The 26,838-nt window shown below is 35.3% G+C and overlaps 1 protein-coding gene across 5 annotated transcripts in view; it reads right to left on the bottom strand.

The window, feature by feature from the left end:
- The window catches only part of LOC136027201 (kinesin-like protein unc-104), a gene marked incomplete at its 3' end in the record, with an annotated part of 138,385 nt that overhangs the window by 29,582 nt on the left and 81,965 nt on the right, over positions 1-26,838 (bottom strand). For 4 of the 5 annotated variants that reach the window (XM_065704220.1, XM_065704219.1, XM_065704218.1 and 1 more), the window contains 5 exon segments: positions 237-347; positions 3,103-3,236; positions 5,528-5,650; positions 8,601-8,648; positions 26,323-26,462. In XM_065704220.1, the coding sequence (XP_065560292.1) occupies positions 237-347; positions 3,103-3,236; positions 5,528-5,650; positions 8,601-8,648; positions 26,323-26,462 (556 nt within the window). 5 annotated transcript variants of the gene reach the window in all.

Raw genomic sequence — 26,838 nt, 5'->3', positions numbered from 1 at the left:
TTTGATGTTAAATATAGTTATGATAAGACAGACATAAGAGGTATTTAATTAGAATAAGTTGTTAAAACCCTGTATATATGTTACACAAGTGCTTACCAAGACTTTATATTTTTTTCTATCAGACTTAATATAGCTCCAGAAAAATTATTAGCCTCCATCTTTCATTTGGCACAATTATTCACTTCAAAAGCAGGACAAAAATGTGGCTAATCGTCCAAATATGTACAAAACAATACCTGTGGTATATTTGCTTCGGTTGAACCAACTCTTGTAATGCCATCCTTTATGTAGTAAAGAAGACATTCTGACATCGACGGATCCTCATTCAAGTTAACCAGGTGAGGGGTCTGAAAAAGGAACGCTAAAGATAACTAAATATAGTCGAAACTCCCTATTACACTAAACGACTAAAAAAATAGGAGCAAAAAGGACTATGTGCACATATTATTTCCTGTTTGACAATACAATTTTTTATACTGATACTGCAATCCATGACATTTTGATTGCATAGGGCATATATTACCCCGTTTGAATTAAAACAAAGAAATACAAAAGATGAGAAATATAATATTAGAGAACAGCCGGGGAAAATATGATATGACAAAAAGCGCCCCATTGGACACCGAGACATAGCGAAGCTAGCTCTCATTTTTTTTATTTTTTTTTGTTTATATTTCCAGCCTCTAGATCAAGTGCTTAAATAGAAGCAGAACACCTATTAGTAAAGAATGATAAAACCAAAATATGATTCAACAAACTTTCCGGATACTGTGTGTTTAATCATGTTCAATCCAATTTACTGTAATATATTGTTTAGTCTTTAGATTAATATATTTTATTTTTGAGCCTATTATTTTTCTTCTTTCCTCTTAAGTTCCGCTTCATTATTCTTACCGTTCATACTATTTCAGAGTTTCAATAAAGCAATAAACAAGCTAGTCTATTACACATTTTACTTTATTTTATTAACATTATTTTTATGTCCAACGAATATATGATTCCTGCTGCTTTTTTTCTGTGCGTATTCACGTGCTTATTTTCTTCCATAGTTTGACTGTCTGCCGCTCATGTAACCAGCACAAGAGACTTATGAGTCACAGTATTGTTCCAGAAAAATTTTAAGTTTTTTTTTAACAGGATATTCCTTCCACAAACTTGAAGGTTCGGGTGGGAGATAAGATTATGCTAAACCCCTAAAACAAGCTTGAAGACTGTGATGGTTGAAAGGAGGAACATTAGCTTGACATGGTCTATGAGTTATTTTTTTAAATTATTTCCAATACTAGGATTTGTAACTTATTATTAACTACTTAAGTTTCAACTAGGCTGTTATGTGTGTTTGGTACCCTTGATCTAGGGTGACACGACAATCCCTTGCAATAGGGTGCTAGGGGATAAAATCTAACTTTTAGGTCTTGATGTCTTTTGTATGTCAGAGACAAGAACAAATGGCACTCCTAAAAACCATCAAATGTCAACACCGGATGCAATTTCTTATATTATAACTGAAGACCGGATAGCAATGGAAGTAAAAATGCAGGAGGCGTATTCCCTCTTATTGTGAATTCACACAAAGCAGACTACTAAATGTTAGGGTATTGTTTAACTACTTAATGTTAGAACAATCTAAACACCAATAAGGATCATCTCTGAACAATAGATTTTTTTTTACTGAACTTAATAAGGCATTAAAAAAGATACCACAATGTGACTTCCTAATTATTTAGTTTTATTCATTATCGTTATACAGGAGTGCATTCAATACCATTCTAGACCACATTATAACAAAGGCAACTTCACATCTCAGTTTTGGTCTGAAGTTTGGAGATCGCTTCATCTCAGATGCTGATTTTTCCGATGACCTTGCAATCCTAGCGGACTCCATGGATCAGTTGCTGGAAGCACTTGGGATCTCACGAGAAGAGGCCGCAAGCGTGGGACTGCTTGCGGCAGATAAACTGGGATAAAACGAAACGGCTACAGACCCGTCTTTTCCAACTGTTGATTTTCCAGTTAGCATAGACAGAAAAACTAGCATTGAAGTTGTCCAAAGGTTCACCTACCAGGGTGAATTTCCTGGTATTCACCCTGTTCTCTGCAATGAATTACCTGGCCTCTGCAATTCCCTCAGATGGATCGCTTCTCCCCGAGCTGCAAGCAAGGATACCCAAAGCGTCTTCTGCCATAAGTAGGCTGAACCGTCATCTTTGGCGAAAACCAAACTTCAGTCGTTCAACAGAACTGCGGATTTTCAACGCCCTCGTCAGTTCCGTATTGCTTTACAGGGATCAAACATGGCATGTATCAACCGCAACACTAAAGGCCATCAATGTATTTCAGACAAAGAGCCTGAGAAGGATCGAAGATCTAAGGTGGTCTGAATTCATGAGTAATAAGAAGCTGTTGCAGCTCATCAAGCAGTCTCGGTTTTCTATCCAAGCAGCTGAGCCCACCTTACGATGGTTCGCACAACTACTTCGAATGCCCCTGCACTTATCCGGAAAGATAATCTTTGACTTTGACCCAAGGGAAGCCGGTTGGAAGCGACCCTGCGGCCGACCAAAGAAGCGATGGTCTGACAGCCTGTCCGAGTTTTTGGCGATGGCATACATCAGACCGAGCGAAGCAAAAACGCTCGCACTGGACCAAAGCGGATGGAGCTGAAATCACTCTCTAACGCCGAGCAGCGCCCAGCAGGAGACCTAAGTCAAGTAAGTCAAGTCATTATCATTATAAATTATAGCTATCAAAAATTGTTTTATTCCTTATCGTTCAAGGTGTACTCGACAGGCATGAGCAACACAGGTGGATTCCAGCGCAAAGACACATCCATGTAACTTTAGATAGGTACTAGCTTCATTTTAGTGAGTAACATATCATGTTCAAATTTGACCTTACGGACACCTCCTTTCTGAATCTAGCCTTATTTAGTAAACCGATTTCTCTTCTCTTTAATAGAACTCCTTTTTTCAGTCAAGCAAACACAAAAACGCAACAATAATGTTTTCTCTTATCATTTTTTAAACTTAACACACAAAAAAAGAGAATAAACAAGCAGTGCCTATTACGCAATAGCATGCATCATAAAAAGTAAGACAGTACCTTCTTCGGTGAAAAAACCCCAACTGTGTCACCGTCGTATTTCACAGCGACTCCCATTTCAGCGAAAACAGCCTCCCTCTGAAGACGTATGACTTCTGTCTTCTTTAGTTTATCTTCCCACGTTTCATTTAGTTCTACAAAATTCAATAATAAACAAAAGTATGCCTATTTATTTTTGAGACACATAGAATAAAAAAATAAAGAATCAACAAAAAAGTTATTTCATTTACGAGTAATAAGAGGTCTCTGATTTAACATACAAACCGGACAAGGATTGTTCAGTTTTGACTCTTATGATTTATCGAACCTTACGAAGACTCGGTTAAGTTTAATTTAAGCCACATTGTAAAAATCTTGTTTTGAGCCATATATGAGAATACAAGGGAAAATGTTCTCGTAATAGATATTAACATCCAAGTAAAAAAAACCCTTTTTCAAGACAACCTACCTTCGAAAATATTCACTTAACATTAAAAATAAAAACACTATTAAATGATTATTTATGTTATTTTAAAACTACTTGTTAATCCTCATTAGTGCTCTTTGAGAATATATACGGCCCGCAAACCGCAGGCTGGAGATGATAATCCAAGTTCTTGTTTTTGGAAGGCAATATACAGACAAATCTTCGTTTACTCTCCCTCGGCGATGCTCAATCAAGCTTGTTTACTAGGAAAATCTTGCTGGTGTTGAACCAATAAAATACTATTAAAGTAACTCCACAGCCGTTTATAATTAAATGCATGTGCTGCGAATAGAAATTAATTTTTCCCAGCAAAATTTTATGAATATTAGTTTCTACTTATAAATTTTATCTTGATATTTCCAATCCTCTACGTTTTTGAGATTCGTTAATATTTAGATTTGAGAATTTTTCTTCATCACAATTTTTTTCATTATAGACAAATTTTGTTTAAAAATTGACAAGATTTGAGACTAATTATGCATATACTTATGTCCTAAAATAAACTAGAATCGAAATTGCAGAACAATAAATACGCTAGATTGTTTAGAATAGAGAAAAAGTTCCTATCAAAGAAAATCAAAGAAAATTCCTAGCCATGTTCAAGTTTATGAATAATGTATAGCGACACTGGTAGAAAAGACAAGATTATCGAAAAGACAAGATAGACACGGGTAGGAAAGACAAGAAGCTTCTGAATGCTTGCTTTTTCGGAACCTCTTATGTCTCATACCTGGCTTACACGGATGACATTCTTTTAATTATCCGCATTCGGAAGGAGCTTTCTGATTCTATTATATTAGCCGCTTCTTCTCTCTCTATTATTGGGTTTTATCTGAACACTGATAAATGGGAGTTCCTGTCTTTTAACTATAAGGATTTTATATCACCACTTAGTTCTCAGAATTTTTCTTTACTTCTGGTTGAATCTGTCAAATGATTGGCAGTCTCGATCACGAATAATTTATGGTCACTCTGTTCAAATGCGTTTTATGACGCTAGGCTGTAGCTCTAGCTTGGTTAGTCAAAAATCATTGCTAATGGGAATAAATATGACCATAAGATGACCGGGAAACTAAACTCGTCCTGCAATGACCACTATGTGCTAGTCTTTCGATTCTCTTAATATTTTCTTTAAAGAAAGAGACACTTGGGCTCTTCGGTAAGAGTATTTTCAATATTGGAGTTTTTTACTATATCTGCCACCGTGGTACAAAAGAAAAAATTATGCAGAATTTTCATTCTCCAGATAGCAGCAAAACTGGTCATGCGAATTTTCAAATTTTGAACCGTTTCAGGGTCTTATCCCACGTTTTTATATAGTTTATTCTTTTGTTGTTGATTTTGATTTTTTTTAATTGCATTGCACCACTCCTTTGTATTTTGAAGTACGTTAAAAATAAATTATTATGAGTATTATTTCATTTTGGTACTTATACAAGACATCATAAAAATTGGACTTTTATCTTTTCGAAATTGACTGATGAAAACGGACAATAACACAGGGGTCAATTTTTTAAACAATTGCAATTGACTTTGATTTTTTTTTTGCTATTTAACAGTTAAATAGGCATACCGAATTCAAAACAGTGGCTAGTTTTCTTTTACCATATCCAGTTTTTTCACCCAATTTCACGAGAAGTTTTAGAAATTCCACTTAGTGATCATGTCATGACGCCTAAGAACAAACGTCTATATGGCACAATAAGGTTGCCAATTTTTCCAAATGAAGCTTACACTCAATTCTGGTACATATTCGAATTGTTCGAAGCTAGCTCAGTATAAATATTCTTGCACATTTTGGAAGATATTGATGCCTTTCTATCCAGTAGAGAAGAAAGAAGAAATTTATGAAATGAGGCTTTGAAAGACACAGATTTTTTCATTTCATTTATACACTCAGGCCCAACTTGCCTCTCAGTATTCAAGCAAGCTACAAGAAGTAAATCAAAGCATATTTACCAGCTATGAGTTTTTCATTAGCTTGTAGTTGATCAACAGCAACTTCAGCGACGGAAGAGACCGACTTTCCATGTGTCTTATTACCAGGCATACGTTTAGACGACACATCTTTGATATCCTCAGCTGCAAAGATGAATACTTTATAATTTTCTTTTTGTGAGATTTCATTTATAAATCATGTCAATACAAAGACAAAGCAAACTCTGATACTTGAGACAGGGTGATGTTTTGCTCGCTCTTCATATAGCCAATAAAACTCATACAGCTTTATAGTCTTTTCAAATAACCAGAAAAGAGTAATTAACAAACGCCCCTAATCGTTTTTCAGCAGACAGCATAAGAAATCGGCTTTCCTCCAAAATATTCAAGGGAAGAACAAATGGCAAGCAGAGATACCTCTCATATCTAAAAAATGAACGGATAGGCTAATATGGGTAACCGATACAATCCCCCTAACCAAAAAGTTAGTCACAAAGAAATTATCAAGAATATTCATAGGAAACTATTTCGCAGAGGAACAGGAATCGCCATCCGGGTAGTTAAGTTAGTGAGTGGCCAACCAGGTCATAAGGCAAACGTATTCCAAACATGTACTTCGGTATAATCACTTTCATATCATAAATAACGAATTACTATTATTTCGATGCCCGTTTTATTTTACTCCAACAAGCCAAACAAACAGAATTGGTCGATATTAGCCGCAGAATTAGCCAATCAACCCCTTTAGGATATACGCTATAGCTAAATCAGTTTGGAGAGAATTTTACGGCGTCTTTTACTACAGGTGGAAGCTGCAAGATGGATGCTTTTTATAAGTATATTAGTCATGGGGGTTTTTGCATCTTAGGCGTTTCATAAATCTGTGTTTTGTCGTCGAAGCCGGTGGGATATGATAGGGTCATCATGTCCACACTGTTAATTTTCAGTCCTGAATTATTGTCAAGCAAGAACAGCATAACATACAAAATAGCTGGAAAAGTTCCAGGGAGAGCATGCAACTATGTAGCATACCCGATGTTGTTGCAAACTCTTCGATTTGGCCACATGGGGTATGAACACAGATACGACAATATTCATACATATTTTGATTGCGTCACCCGTATTTTCAGACACACCGTAGTGGAATAAGCCAAAGACTATTTCAATATACTATATCGATTACCTGCCCAAGGGTAAAAACCAGGGTCTTTCAGGGTAAAAACCAGTCTGAGAGTCACTTATAATATTGTCTTTTATGGCTCCGTATTGGTCTAGAAGAATAGTTGTTATAATTTTAGGTGAGTGACAATCTATCATTAGGCTTGTTTACATCGTCCTAACAAAGAAATTACAGCAATAATTATGTTTTCTGTTAGCTAACGAAATACCATTGCTAACAATTGTTAGGAAAATTTACTAACAATTCCAAAAATAAGTGCAAAAAATTATTGACTGATTAGAAATAATTAGAATAATAAAATAAAAACTTGGATGTGCATTTATTTGATAAATAATAGTTGACGGCTTTTGATTTTACAGTTTCGTGTTGCATTTCTATCCTTTTGAAAGTTTCTAATGCTGTTTTAAATCTTTCTTTATTCATAAAAATCCCATTTTCAAATTTCGAAGGCAATTAGTAGGTTTCCGCGAATTTTCGCTAATAGATTTCTGTTAGTTAGCAATTCTCCTACCATGAGCAAATAAAGGATTGTCAGCATCAACAGGGACAAAGGACACTGGGACAAAGGATACAGGCTTTACAGTTCGAGTTACATCAAGACAGTTGGAAAGAACTTGGTCGGTGATTTATTTTTCATGGTGAATTTTATAATTGTCGACTAAATCTTCGACAAGATACCTGAAAAGCACCTTACCGGTAGATTTCGCTTCAAAACATCGAATTTTATATCTAAGCCATGATACTATAGCTGTTATTTTTTTTTTTATGTAAGAATGGGTCTAGGGGACTTGAAGACGAAAGAGCTCCAGTCTTTTAAATAAATATAAACTCAAACGAACACGCATACAGTAAATACTTTTAATACGTAAAGAAAAAGAAAATAAATATTCGTTGTGCTAAAAGAAAACACGAAAAAAAAAGGGTTGCCCAAAGAACTGCAGGGAAGATTTATAACAAATGAAAAGTTTAGCTACATTTAAGGCAGGAAGGGCAGAAGAAAGATGGTTTGAACTTTGCTAACCAGACCTTAAAACGAAAGAAATGAAAGATTAATTTACTTTAATTCGTGGTAAAAATTGCGTTTTAACTTGAGGTGTTTTCGCCTGTTATGTATTTTCTTAAGCAAATTATACTGTTCTTTAAGCGTATGCCAGAAAGGGAAGCAAGAAACCTACCATTTTAAAACCTAATTGGTTCTCCTGTCTGAAATTTTTGTTCAAAGTCAGTAAAAATAAAAATAAAATTTCGAGTTTAAAAATTTTTCATAGGTAAACTCTATGTCTCTGTATTATACCAATCAGAGGCTTCAGTTCAGTCATATGGTGCGCTAATTTCTTGGAACAGCTATATACAGGATGCTCCGCATGGTCAGTCTAGAAGTGGTGTATTCTTGATGTAAGAAGAGGAGGAAAGACCGGATTCCAAACACAAGCACAAGGAAGTTAATACTACTCAATTGGTTTGTCAAATCAATTATTTGGCAGGATATAATAGACTAAGTGGCATAACATTCACGTATAAATAATATTTATGACACGAACTTGACTTACTGTAACTTTGTTTAATAAATAAATAAGCTTACACGACAATCAAACAGAAGAACTAGGATAGAAATTATTTACATCCTTTGTTTCGTTCATTGTTATAAATACAGAATACAAAAGGAGAAAAGAACCTCGCAGAGCAATTACACTTTGAACTTAGCAAGGTAATAATAAAATGCGCCATTCTTGTGCAAAAGCAAATAATAGCTTTGTTATAAGTAGTTGTTAATAAGACAGTAGATCCCATTCAAGGTTAGATATTCAAAGTGCACACCAAATACATTACATTAAGTTAAAGACCCTAGTAAACAGCGCAAAGCTAGTGACGTGTTAACGTTTACATGCCCAAGCTAAATATGCTCAGACTTACATAACTTGTGTTTCTCGTGGGGCACTTTGATAATTTCTCCGTCTGGTCCTAGGTAAAAGGAAAATACAATCCATTATTTGTATAATAAAGCTACATTGATTTACTCGTTTTGTCAGAAATCCTGGTTGCAGCATCTGCTACAACCTAGTAAAGAACTAAGCTCAGTCTACAGTAACTGAAAGTTTAAAAACACGTTGAAAAACAATGCCAAGTGAGTAATAAACACCATTTGAAGGTGATTGCTTCATGGTAAGTATTATTTCGATTGTTCTTAATTGTGGAAGTTTATGGCGAACACAAAATCATGGGATATTCGCAAAATAGTCTGACAGCCGTCGAAAATGGTGTCATATCGAAGTGAAACCGAATCATTGAAATCGTTATAGCCGAAAACCCAACCTAGGAGAATTAGTGCCCCATTTTTCGGAACAAGTAAAATCACTTTGTTCGCATGGTAAGCAGTAATTCGTCCCCTTTTTTTCTCTCTTTCGTTCATCGCCGCTAAGAAGGGGGGGGGGGTACAAAACATCAAGGAGAGACGTTTAAGGGTAAATTTGAAAACTAATTGTCATACCTAGTGCCTTTTGTAAATAATAAAACATAATATTAAAATAAAAACCAGTTAATAAAATGCAATTTTTGACAAAAACTGCATCTTCACATAGAAGATGATATAACTCACGTATCTTTTAAAAAGAGATAGTGTAACACACATATCTATTGAGTTTCCCGAACCCACCACTGAGTTCATCATAGCTGAAAACCCCGTATAGAAGAATTACATTCCCCTTTCTTAAACAACAATGAAAACCGCCTTTTATACACGGAAAGCAGAGGAGGGTCTTCTTTTTTCAGGGGTGATTATACCCAACTATTGGCCAAAGGGTTCATTTGAAAGGAATTCCCCATATCTAGTGCATTTTGTTAGTTACAAAACATAAATAAAAACACAATGCAATATGATGTAACACACTTATCTTTCGACAAGAGATGATATAACATATGGAACGATAAAAGTTGCTTTTCTGGGGTACTATGTCACAATTGTATGATGATTCAGTTGTCTGATTTATTGTGGTAAGTTCTTTATTAGGTTCCAGCAAAAAAGACCGAAGGCTTTTTCTTGTAAATGATGACAATAACAAGGCTCAGCCCAAACAAGGAGGCCGACAGAGCGCAGCTCAACGTGTCTAAAATTCAAACCAGCTATGTCAATATCCAAATTTCATTGTAAACGGCTCAGCCCAAGAAATTCGAATGGCGAACACGAACTTCACTGAACACAACTCAATGCGAGAAACTTATTATATCTAAGTGAAAATACTAACTAGCCAAAGAAAACAAGACACCACACACACATCAAGCTAGGCAATAACGACAACACTATTTCAGAAAAAAAGAAAAAGAATATATAACACATAAGCAAGCATTCGAAGTGTCTAGAATAAAATCAAGTTCTTGCTATCTGTGCATCATCATCATCATCTATGCATAAAAAAAGGACTTCCCACAGGCTAAGTTTGGGGGAGGGAAACTAGGATAATAGGGAAGTGGCGTCAATTCAGGCAAGTTTAGGAGGGCGATTAAAATGTATTTTACTATATACAAGGAAGGGTGCTTTTAAGGTTTTTCAATTTTTCCAATGAGAATACCAAAAAAGGCATTTTTCAATGAAGATATCCCAAAGATATTTTAAAACCTAGGCGAGGGGAAAGGAGATTTAGGAATTAATACACAACCCAATTTAGATAAGCCAACTATTGACTGTTCCAGCATATATATATATATATATATATATATATATATATATATATATATATATATATATATATATATATATATATATACTAGCTGTTGGGGTGGCGCTTCGCGCCACCCCAACACCTAGTTGGTGGGGGCGCTTCGCGCCCCCCCCAAGCCCCCCCCGCGCGCGTAAGTCGTTACGCGCCATAATAGTTACGCGCCATTGTAGTTGTGTCCCTATGTCCCACCTGTGAATATAGATAGATATATATATATATATATATATATATATATATATATATATATATATATATATATATATATATATGGTTTTAACTACGTAAAACTTGCGAATATACAACATTCTTTGCTGTCCCATTGTCTTTGCATATAAATAGATTGTCAGGTTTACCGACTCTTGAACATGCAACATATAATGGTCCATGGGAAAACAATCTGTATTCAGATCTATACCTCATGATTCTAATGATTGCCCTTGAGCTTTGTTGATGGTGATTGCTAATCGACCATTCCCTGTCCCGGTGTCCCGGTCGTCATTTATATCCCCCTGTTTCCCCCGGTGTCCCCGTTGTAGTTGTGTCCCTGTGTCCCGGTCGTCATTTATATTGCCTGTGTCCCGGTCGTCATTTGTATCCCGGTGTCCCGGTCTGTATATACATTCGTTTTTTAGTTTTGTTTTTCTCCTTTATTTTTTTCCTTTTTTTTTTCTTTTTTAGTTTACTTAGATTTTTAGATTTTTTAGTTTTTTTTATTAGTTTTTAGTTTTTTTCTTTTTTTTTGTAGTTTTTACCTTCTTTTTAGTTTTGTTAGTTTTTTTTTTTTACTTATGTCCTGGTCGTCATTTATACTCCCTGTGTCCCGGTGCTTTGTTGATTGCTAATCGAACATTCCTTTTGTCCTGGTCGCTTTCTCTTTGAGTGTCGTCATTTATTTTTTTCTTTTTTAGTTCTTTTAGTTTTTACCTTTTTTAGTTTTTTTTAGTTTTTTAGATGAAAATTTTTTTTTAGTTTTTTCCTTTTTTTCTTTTTAGTTTTTTATTGGTTTTTGCCTTTATTTTAGCTTATTTTTCAGTTTTTTCCTTTTTTTTAGTTTTTTTTTATTTTTTATTTTTTTTAGTTTTTTACCTTTTTTTAGTTTTTTTAGTTTTTTTAGTTTTTTAGCTTTTTTACTTTTTTTTATTAGTTTTTAGTTTTTTTTTGTAGTTTTTGCCTTTTTTCAGTTTTTTCAGTTTTTTTTTTAGTTTTTTATTGGTTTTTACCTTTATTTTAGCTTATTTTTCAGTTTTTTCCTTTTTTTTAGTTTTTAGTTTTTTTAGCTTTTTACCTTTTTTTAGTTTTTTTAGTTTTTTTAGTTTTTTAGCTTTTTTATTTTTTTTATTAGTTTTTAGTTTTTTTGTAGTTTTTGCCTTTTTTTTAGTTTTTTTAGTTTTTTAGCTTTTTTATTAGTTTTTAGTTTTTTTTGTAGTTTTTGCCTTTTTTTAGTTTTTTTTCTTTTTAGTTTTTTTGTAGTTTTTACCTTCTTTTTAGTTTTGTTATTTTTTTTTTTTACTTATGTCCTGGTCGTCATTTATACTCCCTGTGTCCCGGTGCTTTGTTGATTGCTAATCGAACATTCCTTTTGTCCTGGTCGCTTTCTCTTTGAGTGTCGTCATTTATTTTTTTCTTTTTTAGTTCTTTTAGTTTTTACCTTTTTTAGTTTTTTTTAGTTTTTTAGATGAAAATTTTTTTTAGTTTTTTCTTTTTTTCTTTTTAGTTTTTTATTGGTTTTTACCTTTATTTTAGCTTATTTTTCAGTTTTTTCCTTTTTTTTAGTTTTTTTTATTTTTTATTTTTTTTAGTTTTTTACCTTTTTTTAGTTTTTTTTAGTTTTTTTAGTTTTTTAGCTTTTTTACTTTTTTTATTAGTTTTTAGTTTTTTTTTGTAGTTTTTGCCTTTTTTTAGTTTTTTCAGTTTTTTTTTAGTTTTTTATTGGTTTTTACCTTTATTTTAGCTTATTTTTCAGTTTTTTCCTTTTTTTTAGTTTTTTTTTAGTTTTTAGTTTTTTTAGTTTTTTACCTTTTTTTAGTTTTTTTAGTTTTTTTAGTTTTTTAGCTTTTTTATTTTTTTTATTAGTTTTTAGTTTTTTTTGTAGTTTTTGCCTTATTTTAGTTTTTTTAGTTTTTTAGCTTTTTTATTAGTTTTTAGTTTTTTTTGTAGTTTTTGCCTTTTTTTAGTTTTTTAGTTTTTTAGCTTTTTTATTTTTTTTATTAGTTTTTAGTTTTTTTTTGTAGTTTTTGCCTTTTTTTAGTTTTTTCAGTTTTCAGTTTTGTCACCTGATCCAGTTTTTTCAGGTGACGTCACCTGATCCATCCACAGATCCACACACAGACAACTTATTTTTATATATATAGATATATATGAAAATTGACTCTATGTCCCACATCAAGATTCTTTTCAGATATTTTTGGCAGCCAATTTTTGATTTTTTTTTTTAAAGATTGACAAACGTGAAAAAATACAGTTGTTTTTTTAAAAGAAAGTGAGCATTAAATTTGAAAATTTTATCTAATTTCCCCTACTACTGGGGGATAATTGCGAAAAAAAGAAAGACCATAAATAGGCCGATAATCTCACAAGATGTAACTGGCCAACCGAATTTTTAAATACTCAAGCAAACCCTGATAAGGAGCCTAGCACGTTCCAAACACGATTCTTGATTACGAAACAACCAACAAAAATTGAGTTAAATATAAGCTGGCAACAAAGAGTCAAGAATTCAGAAAATCCTGGTGGAACAGGCCAGCTTGTCATTACCGTTGTCAAAGGAAAAAGATGTGGATATATTTGCGACATTTCCTCCAAAGGTCAGAGAATATTTGGCGGTACTTAACAAAGCATGCTGACGCTTTTAAGGATGGGCGAACAAATGTTCAAATGGCTATTAAGCTGTGTATGGTGGATTCGGATGGTCCACCTAATGATTTATCGAACCAAGTTTTGTCACTGCAAAGCGATCTGTCGACTTTGCGAGAAGGAATTGAAGATGAGATCAGAAAACAGGTAGATAATGAGTTTGCAAAGTTAGACATCGTGTCTCCACAGCAGATTAGAAATGAATTTTTGGATACTATAACACAGGCTGTGTATAAAGCCATAGAACTACAGTTCCAGTCTAGGTTCAATCAAATTGAGAAAGGTCTTAACGATTTGAAGTGCAAAATCGCCCAGAATGGTACTAAAATTAAAAAAATTAGAAACTAAACTCGATACTCTTAGCCAGACCTCTCTTCTTAACAAGATCATTGTTTCAGGGATTGAAACGACCGCTTGGGACCTACCTACTCTAGGCGAAAAAGTCTTAGATCATCTGAATGCACATATGGGACTCCATCTTTAATAATACTACGCTAAAGAACTGTTAGGCGTTCAGGGTCTTTTAACCAGTCTAAGATGCCAATTAAACTTACCTTTGTATATTGAAGTGACATCTGTCGAAATCCTGCGTAAGCGGAAAAAGCTCAAAGGTTCACTCATGTTTGTAAACGAGGCCCTCACCAAAGAAAGGCAGGAAGTTTTCAAACTAGCGCGCAACAAATTCGACAAGAAGAACGTGTGGACCATGAGAGGAGTTATTTATGTGAAAAGTGGCTCGCAAAATATTCCGTGTAAATCGATTAGTAATGTAGTTGAAATCCATGATTTCGCTAATGAGCCGTCGATAGCATAAATAAATGGTGATTTCCTGTCTTCCTTGTGACTGTGAAGTATGGACCGCTTCCAGATTTTCTTGAATTCCCGTTTAAAATTAGATGCAATTTTGAATACGTCTATTGGTGGTGAAAAAGATGTGCCTTATGCTAAAAATTTACCCGACTGTGATTTTTCTTCAGAAGGAACTTTAGAGTGTAAGCCCAACAGATGTAAATTCCCCGTCACAGAGCTTCATGTTAATGCACAAGGTTTACCAAGTGCACATAATGAACTCGAGTTTTTGCTATGATCTAGTCCAAAAGATATTGTGGCCATATGTGAAACGTTTTTTGTCTAGTTTTATGTGAAACGCTATTTGTGGATATTAATTCCACGAGTGGTGATTCGTTTATATTTGGTTCAGTATATAGACCTCCATCGAGTAACCTAAAAAGTTTTTTCCAGGTTTTCGAGTCGGTTCTTTTAAAACTCAACGAGTCAAAGAAACCAGTTATTATATCAGGGGACTTTAATTTTGATTTGCTGAATTTAGATCTTAGTGCTCATGAGGAATTTTTGAATATTATGCTGTGTGCTGGTTTTCTTCCAAGCGTTTCTCGATCGACTAGAGTTACAAATACTACAGCTACACTGATTGATAATATATTTTTTTCTGTTAATTCAGTTAAAGCACTGAAAGCCTAAGTAATTTTATCTGATATGTCGGACCATTTCCCGGTGAGTGTTCTTCTGGATTTAGGGAGAGTTAATACACGTTCTTGGGATGCTAGACATGATGCTTCACATAAACGATTTCAGTGGATTGATTTTAAGCTACTACATGAACTAATTAATAGTAACAATTGGAGTCTAGTTTATGGTTCAAATGATGTTAATGTTGCATTTTTTAAATTTATTTCTGATACGACATGGCTAAGAGAGGAGGCTACTACAACTAAGTTTATACATGGGAAATATTCAAAAAAAAATTGATCCCTGGATTACCAATGGAATTTTGATTTCAATTAAGAATAAGAATATAAAATTTAAGAGTATTTAAAAATTCCAAGTGATGCCTCTTTTGAAGAATATAGAGCATATAGGAATAAGTTAAATTCGATTGTTAGATATGCAAAGAGAACATATTATAAACATAAGTTTATTCAGTATAAGTCAGATATGAAAAAAATTTGGCAGTTGATTAATGAAAGAATTCGACCTGGCCATAAATCTAAATCTAGTGTTGATTGCCTAGAAGTTGATGGAAGGAAGGTAACTGACCATAAAGAAATCTTGAATATATTGGGAGACTATTTTAGTTCAGTAGGAAAAAAGCTTACATCGGAATTTTTTTCTCCATTGTTAAATGACCCTACCATTTCTTTTGATAACGATCATCAAACTGAAAGCCCTTTGATTTTTCCGAAACGACGCCCCAACATGTGAAAAATTATCATGAAGCTTAAAATAGTTCATCGTCTAATGAATTTGGTTTTTCTAGTCGAACAGTAAAGCAGGTAGCTACTGATGTTGCCCCATTACTTGCACACATATATAATTTGTCATTTGTACAGGGAGTTTTTCCCGATTTGTTGAAGAAAGCTAATGTTATTGCACTACATAAAGGCGGAATTACTAGTGATCCTTCAAATTATAGAGGTATATCACTTTTATCAGTGTTTAGTAAACTTTTGGAAAAGATAGCGAACATAATTATTTAATTGGTAAAAATATTTTTCATCCTTCTCAGTTTGGTTTCATTAAAGGAAAATCAACGGAGTTGGCGATTCATCAACTTCTGCTTGAGATAATGGATGCAATTGACAGTGATTAGTATGCATTGGCGGTATTTTTTGATGTCGCCAAGGCCCTTGACACAGTCGACCATCGTCTGTTGTTAATGAGACTCCAAAAATATGGTTTTGCTTCAAAATATAATTTTTTTTAAAAAACGTATCTTACGGGCAGAAGACTTGGCTGTCATGATAGAATTAAAAGTATCCGTTCGGAAAGTTGTGGGGTCCCTCAGGGGTCTGTCCTTGGACCGACCTTATTCCTTCTATTTATAAATGATTTGCCCGAGGTATTACCACTTTGTAAAATTGTAATGTTTGCAGATGATGTTGTTATTTTTGCATCCCATGCTGATTTATCCATACTTTTTCATAATCTTAATAACAAAGTTTTATCTGCAGGGGAATGGTATCCCAGAAATTTACTTTCGTTAAATGAAAAGAAATGTCAATATATGCTGTTTTCTCGGTCTGGTTCTCAGAAAACAGAACTGTTTTCTCTTACCTAAATGATAGGGTACTAAAACGTGTTGATCAATTTAAATATCTTGGAATTATTTTGGATGAAAATCTGTCTTTCCGTGAACAGGTGAAAACAATGTCTCTAAAAATCCCGCAAAATATCGGCATTCTTTCTCGTTAACTCCATTTTTTCCCAAGGGAAGTTTTAAAGGAAGTTTTTTCTTTTTTTAAAAAACTTCCATTATTATTATAGATTTTCTTCAGCTCTGTAATGTATATTTGTTGAGAGTTTGATTTTGTCTCATTAAACAATTTATCCCAATTTATCCACAGTTCTGAGCTGCAATCCAATGAGTCTCATCTTTTTGGAATAAAATCGCGAGGTAACGCTGCCTGGGCAGTGGGTGCAAGCAATGACCCATACCTGGCTGTTAGCATAGTTTTGAACTTGTGACTCCTAAATAAAACAAGAGCTCATATGGCACTTGTGACAAGGTCGGAAGAGCCCAGAGCCAAAAGCTTCTTCTCACTAAGTTTCACTACAACCTCTCCACTCTAAGTATCTTCCAATATTTCCGGTCCGGTTATGTCAATAGCATATCTAGGACATGTGCTTATTTTTCTCGCCAAGTTTCATCCCGATCTCTACACTCTAAACGTTTTCCAAGATTTCCGATTTCCCCCTCCAACTTCCCTCAATAAAACCGGAACCGGTCGGGATTTAAAACAAGAGCTCTGAGACACGACGTCCTTCTAAATATTAGATTTCATTAAGATACAATCACCCGTTCGTAAGTTATAAATACCTATTTTTTTTTAATTTTTCCGAATTACCGAATTAAAAGCCCCCCTCCAATCTCCCAAAGAGAGCGGATCCGGTTCGGTTATGTCAATAACGTATCTAGGACATGTGCTTATTTTTCCCACCAAGTTTCATCCAGATCTCTTTTGTTAATCCATATTTTCTTTATTGTGTTTCTGTTTGGGCATCAACTTTTCCTTCAACGTTTAAACCTCTTCAAACGCTACAAAATAAAGCCCTTAGATTAATTTTTAATGTTAATAATAGATCCTCAGTTAGCCATCTTTATGGATCTTCTGGCTTCTTCTCTGTTCATCAACATCATTTTATTGCCATTTCTAATATTTGCTACCAATATGTTTTTGGACAACTTTCACTATATTTCCCAGATTATTCCCGACAAATTCACAATTCCACAATTACCCAACTTCTCATAGTTCTGATTTCTCTTTTAAAATTAGGCCAACGGTACGAGCGGGATTTAATTTGCGTCATATTGGTCCAAAAGTTTGGAATTTAATCCCAATAGCTGTGAAAAATTGTAATAATAGAAACAAATTTCTGGAGTTATTAAGGAATCATGTTGCTAGTCTCCTTTAATATTTTCCGTTGTGAGTGTTGAAGTTTGATTTCCGTAAAAAGTGCACATTAGTTTAAGCCCAAGTAACGACTTTTTTTTTCTTTTTTTTTTCTTTTTTGGTGATATACCCCGCGCTTAAGTATGCCATCAGGCATTTGCGCTGTTTGTTTATATGGTTTAATTCTTGTTGTAAATAAACATGCATTCATTTATCTCCGTAAGCAACAAAGCCACTTTTCCGGAATGCTTTTGATTGGATACCACATGACCGAAGAAGATGAGGTCATCCAAAAATCACCTTACGGCAAATTTACAACCGAGATCTAAAGACGTCTGAGATATCCTTAGTACCGGAGTGGGAGGACGCTACCGCTACGGCACAGCATCAGGGTTAGTGGAGAGTCTTCGTAGACGCCCTAGGTGCCATCAATGGAAAATCAAATACGAGGTACCAAGCTCTTGGATAAGGTCAATCTAAAACACTGAAATCCTAAAGGTGGCCTTTCAGCTCATGTCTTTTGTTTCACTTGAAGTGTAATTTGTTCATTTGTTTCAATCTGTGTTTAATGTGTCTGTTATTTTTATAACTGACTTATAAACCCAGTCCCATAAGTTAGGTTGATTTGTGATAATACAATTTAAATCAAATGAAACGAATAAAAAAAAATTTAGTATTGATATTATATGAAATAAAGAAACTGCTATAAAAAGCATTCTTATACAGTATATGAAAATAACAATTGCTAATAAAAACAAAATTCAGTGAGCTATCTTTGTAAACAAAAAAAAAGAAAATAGAAAGATATTTCAAAGAATGCTAAACTATAAAATCAAGCCTGAAACTTGCAAGTTTTAAGCAAAAAATTAAAATTACGTGTAACATCAGAGACGTACGTTGGTGGGAGTAAAGGGTCAATAAATCCCAAGTTTCATAATTTTTCTTAATAGCTCATGTTCGTAACATGAGTTCAAGTACTGAAATTCATAATGCGTGTACATCTCATGTCTGTTATTTTTGACTGCAGTAATTAAAATTTCCAATAATTCATTTTTGTGCGATGTCATTTCCGAGGGATTTCAGGCTCTATTTCCAAATTCAACTACATTTAACTCCGCAATAAACTTTTACCATTGAGATTAACGGAAAGAGAATGTTTTCTCACTAGACAATTTTTTTCAACACACTCTTTTGAACTTTCAGTTACTACGGTAACTAGACTCTCTGTACTAGAACAAAGCAACCAGACAGGTAAATCTCTTAGAGGGTCTAATTCTTTTTTCATTGATCCAAATTTCAAACTTCTGACCAAAAAATACAAAATTACAAGACCAAAAATTAACAGCACTTGATATTTTTACTAGTTGTGAATTTAACAAGGAATTTTTTTTTTTAGAATTAAGCAAAAAAAAATCAGAAAAAAATGGACAGAACAATTAGTATTTACGCTCTTTCGCGTCACTTTGTTGCAGTTCATTTGTTTATAAAATAATTTCACCAAATTTAAAGTCATCTGGAGGATTTAAGATCAAATAGACCACAGGAATGGTTGAATAATTAGTTAAATGAATCAAAGACAAATGAGAGACATATTGAGAATCCAAGTATAGCAGGGCGTCTAATTTTTAACAAGAGCTAAGAGCTCATATGGCACTTGTGACAAGGCCAGAAGAGCTAAGAGCCAAGAGCTCGTATGGTATGAGCTTTAACAAAATTCTAAAAATCAATAGATTGATTTAAAAGGAGAAGCAGAGGCTTAATGTAGGTCAGGATTTAAAATAAGAGCTCTGAGTCAAGATGTCCTTCTAAATATCAAAATTCATTAAGATCCGATCACCCACTCGTAAGTTATAAATACCTCATGTTTTCTAATTTTTCCTCTCCCTTTAGCCCCCCAGATGGTCGAATCTGGGAAAACGACTTTATCGTGTCAATTTGTTCAGCTCCCTGACACGCCTACCAATTTCCATCGTCCTAGCACGTCCGGAAGCACCAAACTCGCCAAAGCACTGAACCCCTCCCCACAACTCCCCCAAAGAGAGCAAATCCAGTACGGTTATGTCAATCACGTATCTATAACATTTGCTTATTCTATCCACCAAGCTTCATCCCGATTCTTCCATTCTAAGCGTTTTCCAAGACTTCCGATTTCCCCTCCAACTCCTCCCAATGTCAACAGATCTGGTCAGGATTTGAAATAAGAGCTCTGAGACATGAATTCGTTCTGAATATCAAATTTCATCAAGATCCAGTCACCCGTTCTTAAGTTAAAAATACCTAAATTTTTCCAATTTTTCTAAATTAACACCCCCCAGCTCCTCTAAAGAGAACGGGTCCGTTCCAATAATGTCAATCACGTATCTAGAACTTGTGCTTATTCTTCCCTTCAAGTTTCATCCCGATACCTCCACTCTAAGCATTTTCCAAGATTTTTGTTTCCCTCCTCCAACCCCCTATGTCCCCGGATCCAATTCGAGTCGAAAATGGAGCATCTGAGACATAAGATCCTTCTATATATAAAGTTTCATTGAGATCCGATCACCTATTCGTAAGATAAAAATGCCCCAATTTTCACATTTTCTAAGAATTCCGGTTTCCCCCTCCGACTCCCCCCAATGTCCAAGGATCTGGTCGGAATTTAAAAATAAGAGCTTTAAAGCACAGGATCCTTCTAAATATCAAATTTCATTAAGATCTGATCACCCGTTCGTAAGTTACAAATACCTCATTTTCCGAATTATCCCCCCCAACTCCGCCAAAGAGAGTGGATCCGGTCCGGTTATGTCAGTCACGTATCTTAGACTTGTTTTTATTCTTCCCATCCAGTTTCATCCTTTTTTTCTCCGCTTTAAATATTTTCTAAGATTTCCCCCCCCCCCCAATGACGCTGGATCTGGTTGAGATTCAAAATAAGATATTTAAAATAAGACAGTTACAAATACCTCATTTTTCCGAATTAGACCCCCCCCCCAACTCCACCAAAGAGAGCGGATCCGGTCCGGTTATGTCAGTTACGTATCTTAGACTTGTTTTTATTCTTCCCATCCAGTTTCATCCTTTTTCTCTCCGCTTTAAATATTTTCTAAGATTTCCGGTCCCCCTCCCCAATGACGCTGGATCTGGTTGAGATTTAAAATAAGACATCTGATTTACGAGGTCCTTCTAAATAAGAAGTTTCATGAAGATCCGATCACTCCTTCGTAAGTTAAAAATACGTCAATTTTTCTAATTTTTCAGAATTAACCCCCCCCCCCCAAATTCCCCCAAATAGAGCGGATCCGTTCCAATTATGTCAATCACGTATCTAAGACTTCTGCTTATTTTTCCCACCAAGTTTCATCTTGATCCCTCCACTCTAAGCGTTTTCCATGATTTTAGGTTCCCCACCCCAAACTCACCCCAATGTCACCAGATCTGGTCAGGATTTAAAAAAGATTTTTGAGACACGATATCCTTCTAAATATCAAATTTCATTGACATCCAATCACCCGTTCGTAAGTTAAAAATATCTGATTTTTTTCTAATTTTTCAGAAATAATTCCCCCCCCCCAACTACCCCAAAGAGAGCGGATCCATTCCATGTATGTCAATCATGTAGCTAGGACTTGTGCTTATTTTTCCTGCCAAGTTTCATCCCGATCCCTCCACTCCAAGTGTTTTCCAAGATTTTAGGTTTCCCCCTCCAAACTCCCCCCCCAATGTCCCCAGATTTCGTCGGGATTTAAAATAAGAGCTCTGAGACACGATATCCTTCCAAACATCAAATTTCATTAATATCTGATCAACCGATCGTAAGTTAAAAATAATTCATCTTTTCTATTTTTTCCGAATTAACCGGCCCCAAACCCCCTCCCCCCCAGATGATCAAATCGGGAAAACGAATTTTCTAATTTAATCTGGTCCGGTCCCTGATACTCCTGCCAAATTTCATCGTCCTAGCTTACCTGGAAGTGCCTAAAGTAGCAAAACCGGGACCGACAGACAGACCGACAGAATTTGCGATTGCTATATGTCACTCGGCTAATACCAAGTCCCATAAAAACGAAAGATTTAGATTAAAATTCTCACTGAAATTTAATTGCTTCACTTGGACCATATTCGCTAGTTTAGTACCTCATACTTGCTTTTCCAATACCATTTATACCATCCAATACCCCATACCATTTTTGAAGGACAAAAGAACCGGTTTTAACAATTTGTTAAAACCGACAAAAAAATTTCAAAACTAAACAAAAAAATTTATAACAAAAATTTGTTATACAGCAAAAAAAAATCCAAACTAAAAGCAACAAGACAAAATAAAAACAGTCGCAAAAATAGGGCAACAACATTAAAAAAACAAAAATTAAAACAATAATAAAAAAATGGCTTTTTCACTTAAAAGTTGAAAATTTAGTTGGCGTTTCACATCTTTTGGAACTAGCCTTAGGTTTTTATGGCACTTGGTATTAACCAAGTGACATATAGCAATCGCCAATTCTGTCGGTCTGTCTGTCTGTCTGTCGGTCCGGTTTTGCTACTTTAGGCACTTCCAGGTAAGCTAGGAAGATGAAATTTGGCAAACGTATCAGGGACCGGACCAAATTAAATTAGAAATTGTCGTTTTCCCGATTTGACCATCTGGGGGGGGGAGTGGGGGGCCGGTTAATTCGCAAAAAATAGAAAAAATGAAGTATTTTTAACTTATGAGCGGGTAATCGCATGTTAATGAAATTTGATGTTGGGAATGATATTGTGTCTCAGAGCTCTTATTTTAAATCCCGACCGGATCTGATGACATTGGGGGGAGTTGGAGGGGGAAACCTAAAGTCCCGGTTTTGCTACTTTAGGCACTTCCAGGTAAGCTAGGACGATGAAATTTGGCGAGCGTATCAGGGACCGGACCAGATTAAATTAGAAATAGTCGTTTTATCGATTTGACAATCTGGTGGTGGGGAGTGGGGGGCCGGTTAATTCGGAAAAAATAGAAAAATGAAGTATTTTTAACTTATGAGCGGGTCATTGGATCTTAATGAAATTTGATGTTTGGAATGATATTGTGTCTCAGAGCTCTTATTTTAAATCCCGACCGGATCTGATGACATTGGGGGGAGTTGGAGAGGGGGGAAACCTAAAATCTTGGAAAACACTTAAGAGTGGAGGGATCAGGATGAAACTTGATGGTAAAATAAGCGCAAGTCCCAGATACATGATTGACATAATTGGAACTGATTCGCTCTCTTTGGGGTAGTTGGGGGGGGAGTAATTTTTAAAAATTAGAAAAAATGAGGTATTTTCAACTTACGAACGGGTGATCGGATCTCAATGAAATTTGATGTTTAGAAGGACATCGTGTCTTAGAGCTCTTATTTTAAATCCCGACCGGATCTGGTGACGGGGGCGGGGAGTTGGGAGGGGGGAAACCTAAAACTTGGAAAACACTTAGAGTGGAGGGATCGGGATGAAACTTGGTGGGAAAAATAAGCACAAGTCCTAGATACATAATTGACATAACCGGAACGGATATTCTCTGTTTTGGGGAGTTGGGGGGGGGCTAGGGTTAATTCTGAAAAAAATAGAAAAAATGAGGTATTTGTAACTGACGAAGGAGTGATCGGATCTCAATGAAATTTGGAAGGATATCGTGTCTCAAAGCTCTTATTTTAAATCTCGACTGGATCTGGTAACATTGGGGGAAATTGAGGGGGGCCTAAAATCTTGGAAAACGCTTAGAGTGGAGGGATCGGGATGAAACTTGGTGGGAAAAATAAGCACAAGTCCTAGATACGTGATTGGCATAACCGCAACGGATCCGTTCTCTTTGGGGGAGTTGGGGAGGGTTAATTCTGCACAAATTAGAAAAATGAGGTATTTTTAACTTACGAAGGAGTGATCGGATCTTAATGAAATTTGAAGTTTGGAAGTACATCGTGTCTCAGAGCTCTTATTTTTAATCCTGACTGGATCCGGTGACATTGGGGGGAATTGAGGAGGGGAGAACTAAAATTTGAAAACGCTTAGAGTGGAGGGATCGGGATGAAACTTGGTGGGAAAAATAAGCACAAGTCCTAGATACGTGATTGACATAACTGGGACGGATCCGCTCTCTTTGGGGGAGTGAGGGGGAGGGTCAACTCTGAAAGATTACAAAAATGAGGTATTTTTAACTTACGAGTTAAGAAGGAAACATGTTTGAGAAGGAAGCATGATAAGAATACAATATGCATAACAATTGTAGCAAACAGATTTTCCATGGAACTCCCTATATTTTACCCCCCCTCCCCCCTAATGTGTAAATATACAGTCGAAATTACATATTTCCCTCTATTCTCCCAATGCGTCTCTCTTGTTAAACACCTTGTACTTATTAATTGAATTAACTGTTTAAAAGAAGAACCGGAAAACAAGTGATGGGTGATGGGTGATTTGCTTTTTAGGGGAAGGTGGGTTGGCGGTAAAGTATAGGGGGGATCCATGCAAAAGGTGTTAGCTACAGCTATTGTGCGTATTATGAAATGTTTTCTTAACATGTTTCCTTCTCTAGGCTTATACCCCTAAGCTGTAACTATTGCTGACGAAATTGGAATTCCCTAAGAAGCAAAGTCCTGCGGATGTAACTGTTCCAGTCATCTATGCAGTCAGCACAGTAAAGGGAAAATATTTTTACACTGTGACAGTCATCAATGATGATTTTACATTCATGAACTTAGCTATTGACTTTTAATTAGTTCCCATGTCCTTTGGGCACAGACAACGCGGACCCAGTTATTGCTCACCTGTTTCAAAGGCCGCCTTTTCAAATGCGCAATTTAAATACGTATTTAAAACGTTTTCCATGAATTTGATGAGCAGGTCATTCAAAGAATCTATGTCAAAAGATAAGGATAAAATTGTAACTGAAATGTATGAAAAAATTCCTACCTATAAAGAACGGTACCGATAATTCAAAAGGGCAAGGTAATCATTTTTGATATTATTCTAAAGTCGGGTGTTGAATATTTCGATAGCCTTGCAGACTCAAAGGACTGCAGGTACATACAAAGACTCTTAGTTCGTTTTTCAGGGGGGGGGGTGATTAACTTAAAAAACAACGAAAATTGGTTCTATTAGTCTGTGGCCTTTTGAAAGAAAATTACTGGTACTTATGTATTATACCTAACACACTCAAGAAGTGTAGTTACGTTAATCATAATGAAATACACCAAAACATGATGTAAATATAATACTTTAGTTTATACAATAGTATAATTTGGGCTATATATTTGCAAATTAGGGGGGGGGGGAATATATATCAGAAATGGGTTGAAAACCTAACCTCACCCCCACCCCCCCTGATGTACACATATTTGGCGCAAATCATACAAGTCCAAAGCATTCTGTCTCCCGTCATTTGTCCTTGTTTGACTTACGAAAGGGCGACCAGATCTTAATGAAATTTAATATTTAGAAGGATCTTGTGCTTTAAAGTTCTAATTTTAAAGTCCGACCAGATCTTGTGACATTGGGGGGAGTTGGAGGGGGAAACCGGAATTCTTGGAAAACGTGAAAATTGGGGTATTTTTATCTTGCGAATAGATAATCGGATCTTAATGAAATTTGATTCTTAGAAGGAATTCATGTCTCAGAGTTCTTATTTCAAATCCCGACCAGATCTTTTGACATTGAGGGGAGTTGGAGGGGGAAATCTTGGAAAAACACTTGGAGTGGAGGAATCGGGATGAAGCTTGGTGGATAGAATAAACAAATGTCCTTGATACATGATTGACAAATTGTACTGGATTCGCTCTCTTTGGAGGAGTTGGGGGGAGGGGTTCAGTGATTTGGCGAGTTTGGTGCTTCTGGCTAGGATAATGAAAATTGGTAGGCGTGTCAGGGAGCTGCACAATTTGACTTGATAAAGTCGTTTTCCCAGATTCGACCATCTGGGGAGCTAAAGGGAGAGGAAAAATTAGAAAAAATTAGGTATTTGTAACTCACGAGTGGGTGATCGGATCTTAATGAATTTTGATATTTAGAAGGACATCGTGACTCAGAGCTCTTATTTTAAATCCTGACCGGCATTTTGCCTCTTATTTTGCTTTTTAAATCAATCTATTGATTCATAGAGCTCATACCATATGATCTCTTGGCTCTTAGCTCTTCTCGCCTCGTCACAAGTGCCATATGAGCTCTTAGCTCTTGTTTTTTTCACTCAATCCTCTTCCAGTTACACAGAATATTCTTCTACTTACATAGAATATTCTATTGAAATGCTAAAAGAAACTCAAAACTTTCAGAATTCTCAAACCTCATTTTCTAGAGCATGTTAAAATGTTAGGTTTTTTCCCCGAAAACTGGAAACCTAAATCTCTGGAAAAAAATTCATCGTGTACAGTTAATTTAGAGAAATATCCAAAATTTGTTCAACCAAGATAGGAATTTTACACGAAGTCCCAATCATCCAGCCCTCACATGATCCAGCCCTCTCTACCGAATCTAATCATGGACTCTACTGAACATTTACATGTACCTATTCAAATGGAGAGTAGAAAACTAGAATAAAAGAAACGGGTGATAAAACAGGATAGCAACGAAAGAATCAACATAGTGGTAAGATTAAAAAGTGTAGGACAAAATACTTAACAGAAGTTAGGGACCAGAAACTTTCCAAATATGAGTATTAAACTAAAAAATTACCTTCGTCAATTCCAATGCCTTCCTGTTTGAGGAGGTCCCTTAGCTTAGCAATTTCTTCTTTCAATTCCCGAATAAGTTTTGCATTTGCATCCTCATTAACAACAGCTTTACAGACTATTTGCTTAGCACGATCAGCATATCTACCAATAAGAGGATTAAAAATTGGATTTTATTAGCAATGTTACTACACAGCACAACAAACAAAACATAGCATAAACTCAAGAAGCTTTATAGTTGTCCGAGGAGCCAATGACCACACAAAAACAAATTATCTAGGTTTTACAACGATCGTAAAGGAAACATAAATGAACATAATAGGAAGCACGAGAACATAAGAAGTAGAAACATAAAATTACAGAAAACTACAAAGGCAATATAAGACTTGTAAGTCCATAGTTTAGTAAGACAAAAAATTCAGCATGAGTAAACATTTGCATAGTGAGTAGGAGGATGATAAAACGCTTGAACTTAAAAATATGCTGCAGTTCAGAATCTTCGGCTATATTATCATAATAT

Source organism: Artemia franciscana, chromosome 5 (assembly GCF_032884065.1).
Source record: "Artemia franciscana chromosome 5, ASM3288406v1, whole genome shotgun sequence".
NCBI classification, from domain to species: domain Eukaryota; kingdom Metazoa; phylum Arthropoda; class Branchiopoda; order Anostraca; family Artemiidae; genus Artemia; species Artemia franciscana.
This window is presented reverse-complemented; position numbering and strand designations above follow the sequence as displayed.